Here is a 7055-nt window from a genome sequence, read left to right on the forward strand (position 1 = left end):
GGGTGATGGAGAGGGGGTGGCCTGTAATTCAAAGCCTGCTCCTCCTCTGGACTGCCGGGTTCATCCATGTCCGCTCATCTGCTCGCGTGTTTCTCCCGAGGTGGAGTATCCCCTGGGGAGTGTGATGTCTCTCCTCGGAGTGAAGGGAGGCTTTATGTTAGTGAACTATGCAATATGCCAACATGTGGTGATGAGACAGCAGAACAGAAGCGTAGCTAATCATTGTCAGGCTTCCATGCGTCATGTAGACAGTATTGTTGTGTCGTAAATTGAAACAATGCATGTACATTCCTTACTTCCGTTAAAGACACGAAAAGATAATAATAATAATAATAATAATAATAATAATAACAAATAGATTCATATGTATACTGTGAGTATAATATAATCTGATATAATACAATATTTTTCTTTGTCCACTGGACAAACAACATAACAAAGAAGCAGTGTTTTTTTTAGGAGCCCATTCGTCATCCTGTTTGACTCTGCGCAGGATGCTCACATGTTACTTCCCTCTCACATAATTGACAGACGCTTCTTGTGCCAGCCAGCGGCTCATTGACGTCAATGGATTTCAGCAAACACACCCTACGTGGCCAGGAGGCGGAGCCCAACACCACCTCCCCCCTTCCTCGCCCAAACCTGTGATTGGTCGAAAAAAAAAAGCTGTTTCCTGACCTAGACAGGAGGGATCAGAGGATCTCTCGACCCTCATTGGTCGTCTGGCGACATTGATTTGTAATTGAACCGTCGGCTCAAGGACAGAAATTGGCTGACCTGCGCTACGTTTCTGTGTTGTGGAAGATTTCATGAAAGAGAAGCAGCGGAGCAGAGTGAGATGCTGTAAGGAGCAAAGCGCACTGAACACATCAGTTCATCTTTGGGTAAGCAGAAGTCCTTTTTATTTTCCTCATGACTCTCACGGGATTCTTGTTTACTGCCTTTTACCCACAGCACAATACAACCCAGCACAGACGGTACAGTTCAGCGTCCAGGGCCACGAATAGGTCTCATTCAAAGGCCATTTCATACTTTCTTTTGACAGAGACTCTTCGTACCTTATTCCTAGTTATGCAAGGGATCCGGTATCTGTGCACCATTGTGTTTTTGTTATGCAAACATTAGACAAGTAGCGCGTGGTTAACGTTAAACCAGGCTTCTTAAAAAAACATAGGTCTATGAATGTGTAACTTTTTGTGTTTTTAGAGCTGCAGCATCCCACAATTATGATGATTTATGTCCTCAACTAACTCCCTGACTGTTTAGTAGATTTAGTGTTGGAGTTACTTTATGTATTTGAGATATATATATATATATATATATATATACAAACAAACAAACAGATTATACACTGACAAATACATATTTATTGGAAATTGAGGATAACACAAGAAAGTTAGAAGATCACTTATTTCCATTGTGGTCCTCTTTCCAGTTAGACAAAGATAGTAATACAAGTCACAGATGTTTAAGGCACCCTGTGCCATCATAGGCTACATTTTAACCAACATATCCTTCCATATACTGTATGACGATAGCAAGGTAAAATCAAACAATACCCATCAGGTGGCTCAGGAAAATGATCATTTTTGCTCATAAGTTGTTTTGTGATGTGGTATATTGTTGTTCGCTCTACTGAAATGTGAAATATACAGGACTGATGGTAAATGATAAGTAAAGTAAGAGGTGTGAAACCTGCAGAATAAAGCTAAATAAAAAAGAATGTGAATCTTAATTTCTGACTTTAGTAAATAGTAAGTTTGACAGAATGATCTCAACTCCTTGTATCCTTCAGAGGAGTAAATCTGCGTTAACTCCATAATCTGCTGTTGAAAGCTCTGGAGAAAGCTAGTGGACCTTTTACTTGAGATTATTTTGTCAAGCTGAAAGAAAGTTGTTTTAGTGGCGAGGCCACTGACTTACATGCAGCCACGATCTTGGTCCCTCAGCTAATACCTAAAACCATATGCGAGTAAAGAAAGATAAAGTTGCCATCTGCAGTTTAATGGGCTTTAAAGCACAGCTCTCTTCTTAAAGTAGGATTAAAAAGTCAGAGCAGAAGACTTGCAGCTCAGCGGTGTTGTGACGCAGTCTGCACTCATGTACTGTTAAGTTCTGTTGTTTACATTGAAGCGTCTTTCTCTTTGCCAACACATCCCAATGAGTGGAAACTCTTACCAACTTCTCCGCAGAGTAGAGCCAGTGTATGCCACCTTTTCCCGTGTTGCTCCGGATGGATACCAAACCCGCCTCCCCTCCTTCCTCCATGGTGGCGGGCCCCTCCTCGCTGTGGCGGCTGGCTGAGAGGAGGAGTAGGAAGGCTGGCTCTGCGAACATTTTCAGCGACGTGAATCTGTGGCAGCTACAGAGACTATTCAGGTCAGCGGGGGATCAAGATGCGGAGCAGAGGGCCCAGCTGGTTTGGGGCCATGGAGATGAGGCTGAACTGGCTCAGGCTTTGAAAGGACTGAGGGCCCGGAGTCACCGGAGAGGACTAAGGGCCAACGGGAGAGAGGTGTTGGGCTCACACTGGCTACGAGCCTTCAATCACCTCAGGTAGCAAAACTGCTGGTGTGATTTTGATTTCATATACATTCAGATCATTCATCATCGTGACTTTTTTAATATTATGTGGCATCCATATTGTTTTCAACAACATTTATGTTCAGGATCGGAGAGAGCTCGCCAATCAGCCAGGGGAAGGATCCCGGGGAGGAGAGTGTTTCTGAGGCCGGAGGAGCACACAGCAGTCCAGAGACACGCCGACACACCTCCATAGGGACAACAGGAAGAGGTACAGCGGCCACAGGGGTACTAACTGAGAGCCAGGGCCCTGCAGGGACTTCGGAGAGACCAGTCAGAACCACCTCAGGACTGAGGAGAGGAGGAGAGAACAACCCAGAGAGATACCTCCACAGAATACTCCACTGACTTGACCAAAAGCTCTGAGATGCAAAACTGACTTAAAGACTGTTCGTGCGAGAGCGGACCAGCACCTCAGTCTGCACAGCCTGCTCACCTGTCCTTAATCATGCTTGGGTGTGTTACAAACTGGAGCTAGGTTGAATTCACTTCTGGGAAAAGCAACAGTTACAATTGAAATTGTATTGCAGGTTGAATAGTTTCTTATGATGCCGTAATGGCACTGATCTGATGGCAGTCTGCTGACACTGCACTGTTACTTCTTGCAGACACGTCTCCACCTGAATAATGGAGGCAGCATAAAACTCTCAATGACTCCTGTTATCTCACAACTTTTATGTTGTGGTTACCTTATGATGTGTTTGCATAACTTCATCCCACCACTCGCTCTAATCATGCACACTGATAAGTATGGACAGTGACGTGACTTTCAAAGGTGGGGTGTGAAGGATTTGGGGACATCTAGCGGTGAGGTTGCAGATTGCGACCAATGGAAAGTTCTCCCGTGTGCTAAGAGAATAGGAAAACTACGGTGGCCAATGTGAAAATGTGACTGGCCCTATCAGCGCCAGTGTTTGGTTTGTCCCTTCTGGGCTCCTGTACAAACATGGCGTACACTGTGAAGACGACCCAACCCCCTATTTAGATTTTAAAAAACCAGCTAATTTTAAGGTAGCAAAAACACAGAGATTCTCTTCAATTTTCGGTTGATTATTACACACTTTTAAGAAAACATTCTTATTAGTATTATAATCTATTTCTGCGAATAGATTCCTATAAATGCAACACACTGTTGCTTTAAGTAGTATTGTAGTTCAGTGGTGTAAATCAGAAAGTGAATAAGATTAATAAGGCAAAAAGTCACTTTAGAAATGGCCTCATCTTCCTCTGACCTATTCTGCTGAAAGAACTGATGTTCTAATATGTATGCCTGCACTGTGGATGAACTTATCAACCATTCTACCAGCTACTGTATGTCCCTGTTATCTGTGTGGTATGTTACGCAACCGTATAATTGGGTACGAGTGCAATGGGAGCAATGTGAGGCGACATGAGATGTAGAAATACATGTCCATTGACTGCACATTCAAAGATGTTGACTCAAACTTAAGGATTCAACATGTAAAGGTAATCTCTGACAGTCACTGGTTTATAGATATTGAAAGTGAAGTGTCAGGCGGTTAAAAGAGACCAAAAACAATAAGTAGACCCTCGCTGTCTACTTGAAAATGTAATGTTCTCATGTTAAAATGTTCATGGTGTGAAGTGAAACCTACTTTTCCTATGAAATGACTATGTTATCAGACTTCTGGAAGGTTTTTGTTAATACTGTTGGTGTCATGTTTAAATATGTGGTAATAAAGAAGTGAGTCTTTGGATTGTTTGTCTTGTTTTGTTTTTTTAATGAAGTTATAACACTGACTTTTTAAATCTGTAAAATATTTTCACAAAGTAATGAAAATGCCTCAGCATATGTTTACTGAAATGGCTAAATACAGTTTTAAAAAATAAACATCTAGTTCTGTAGTCTAAGTAATGCATTCATCAGTCTGTTGTTTTTGGTTGCTCATTGTCACCGTTGTCCTGCATTGTTACAAACCAGTTACGCACATTCACAGCCAGGACCTGCAGCTTGCACCACATTCTGCCACTTTTAGCCACTGAGCAGCTCCACTGGACCAGTTGGCTGTTAAGTGCCTTGCTCTAGGGCACCTCATTAGCTGTTTTTGATGAATAGAAGAGCTTTACACATTTCCTTTTTCCCCATCAGTTTCCAGCTGCTTCTCACTCAAAAGATGCCCTAAGAAATGACACTTTGCAAAAAACGAAAAAGGAGAGAGGACTGCTGTTACTCACAGCTGGTAGTGTTGCGTTAGAAACAAATGCTGCCCTCCAGTGGTCACATCTAGTAATTATGCTATCGCGTATAACTGGTCTTGTGGTCACTAGATGGCACAACAGGTTTTGTTTTGGGAAAGCAAACCACGACACTGAGTCAGGGAAGATTCATACTCGAGATGCATAGCATGGAAAGGTATACAAATTCAAAGAGTTATTGTGAGCTTAAATGCAGATTCATTTTAACAGACATCTTGTTGATCCTTGCTTGTTTAACTTCTGACAGTTTTACCAAATCACCTGAATACGTTATGATGTCTAGAACTATTTTAAAGCTCTTATCCCCACTGCTAATGTCCAAACCATCAGGCAGCATTATAACTGAATAATATATTAGACTGTACGGACCTGTTGTCTGTCCACTTAAGGTTCAGAAGCTGTTTTGGTTTATTTCAACAACTCTGATCTGTGCATGCAATATAAATGTTACTTTATCCATTCTTCTTACTGCCCAGTCAGGCGAGCAAGAAGAGAAACGAGGAAGCACTACTGAGTAGATCATTATCTTTTAGATTGACGTGTGAAGTTGCATATTTGGGCGAGGATTACCTCGCATCCACCAGATGTTCAGTTTCCTCCATCTCCTCCTGGGTGATGCAAAGTGATTCACAGGCAATCTGGGAGACAAAGTCCTTTCTGTGTATTCTGGATCTACTCAGCAGTGCCAGACTGGTGCAACGGCAAACTGAGGCATCTGTAGGGCAGCTTTATAAGGTCCTGAAACCTCAGCAGACTCCCTCAGTGCAGAGAAAGCAGCAGATTGGCTCAGGTAATCCTCAAAGCGCTGAGCTTCCCCTTATTGTGTAAAGTAACCTCATTTTACCTCATATAGTTTATCTTAACTTTTCAACCATAAATCGTATGACTATAGATGTGGAATGATGATCCAGCAGTAATGTAGATGTAGCTGCAATAGTGGTTTTCATTGTGCCTCAGCTCATTCTTCACTGTTCAGTGGTGGAAACTCTGAGGTGCTTCTCTTGAGAATATCCATATTATGCTACTTGACTCTACCTCACTGCATTTCAGTGGGAAATATTAGTTACTCGTCTACATATATTTAGCAGCTATAGTCACTAAATTAAGATTTGACATTAACCAAAACATATAAGCTCACAATGCAGTGTTAAAGATGACGCAGTGTGTACTCGGGGTCCCTTGTTAGACTTGGATGTGACCAGACAAAAGCCCTCTTGTCTTCTCAGTTGGTTTACTTTAAAAAACAGTTTGAGGCCCAAAGAGGTCAAATGATCTAGTATTTCACAATAAAGCACATATTTGAGTAAGTATAAGAACTCCTTTTCTCTCTTATCCCATTAATCAGTTCATTGTTCAGTAAACCTTGGTTCATCCCGGTGAGGTAATAGTGGACTAACACCTCGGAGAATCACCGCCTTTAGACATGTTCTTCGTAATATTCATTCTATTGGTTGTAGAATTAAATCAAAACTTTGCATTGAGTCACACTGACTAGAGGAAAAGCAGCATGTACATCTAGGTTAAATTATAACAGAGTTGCAGAGAGAATCTAATCATGCTGACTTCTGTACTACTGACTTCTGTACTTGTAGCCATTATAGTTCTGTGTACAACAGCAGCGTGGTGGCAAACTGAGATTCCTTTCAGGCAACATACACATCTTAGCACTTTTCTAAATTATGTGCATATAAATGAGTTTCTTTATGCTTCTAAAATTATGAGGCCAATTTAGTAGTTAATGAAAACTGAAATTTCTGTGCAATGGTTTTGTAAATGGCATGCATTTCTGTGTCCAGTTCAGTCCTTTGTGATTAACAATTGCCATTTTGGCCAAAACCAAACAAAGTATTTGCAGGTTGTGCTCTGCCCTTTTCCTGTCCACACCTATTAATACAGGAATATAAAGTGAGTTATCATGGCTTGTTTCAGGGCTTGTACAGTGAAATATATGCATTTCTATTCGGATCTTTTATGGTGTTTGTTATGATAAATGTTTGCAGCATCATGTCCCTCATGTCAGCTTCTTCAGAATATGATTGAAGCTGGCTGCCCAGGTTACAGTTTATCCCTCAAAAACTGCAGTGGACCATCAATTTAACATTTACTTTGCATCTTGATTAAATCCTCTTTTTTTGGTGATCAAGTATTCAATTTATCCCGCAGCCTGTCCCCTAAATCAACCAAATAACTGCCATTTTGAGAGACAGTAACTTTTTACGATGTATGTGTTTTATGTCCTTTTTGACAGAAGCTTA

The 7055-nt window shown here is 41.4% G+C and overlaps 1 protein-coding gene across 2 annotated transcripts in view; it reads left to right on the forward strand.

The window, feature by feature from the left end:
* Window positions 1–4678, forward strand: part of LOC116396724 (arginine vasopressin-induced protein 1) — a 7312-nt gene extending 2634 nt beyond the window's left edge. The window contains exons 2-4 of one of the 2 annotated variants that reach the window (XM_031871508.1): window positions 532–884; window positions 2198–2556; window positions 2670–4678. In XM_031871508.1, the coding sequence (XP_031727368.1) occupies window positions 810–884; window positions 2198–2556; window positions 2670–2931 (696 nt within the window). In that variant the 5' untranslated portion in view covers window positions 532–809 and the 3' untranslated portion in view covers window positions 2932–4678. Of the gene's footprint in view, window positions 1–531; window positions 885–2192; window positions 2557–2669 lie in introns of those variants that run through there. The other variant, XM_031871517.1, reaches the window with a different exon arrangement.
* The last annotated feature ends 2377 nt before the right edge of the window (window positions 4679–7055 follow it).

The sequence above is a fragment of the Anarrhichthys ocellatus genome, unplaced genomic scaffold, assembly GCF_004355925.1.
Source record: "Anarrhichthys ocellatus isolate YVR2014 unplaced genomic scaffold, GSC_Weel_1.0 scaffold3, whole genome shotgun sequence".
NCBI lineage: Eukaryota > Metazoa > Chordata > Actinopteri > Perciformes > Anarhichadidae > Anarrhichthys > Anarrhichthys ocellatus.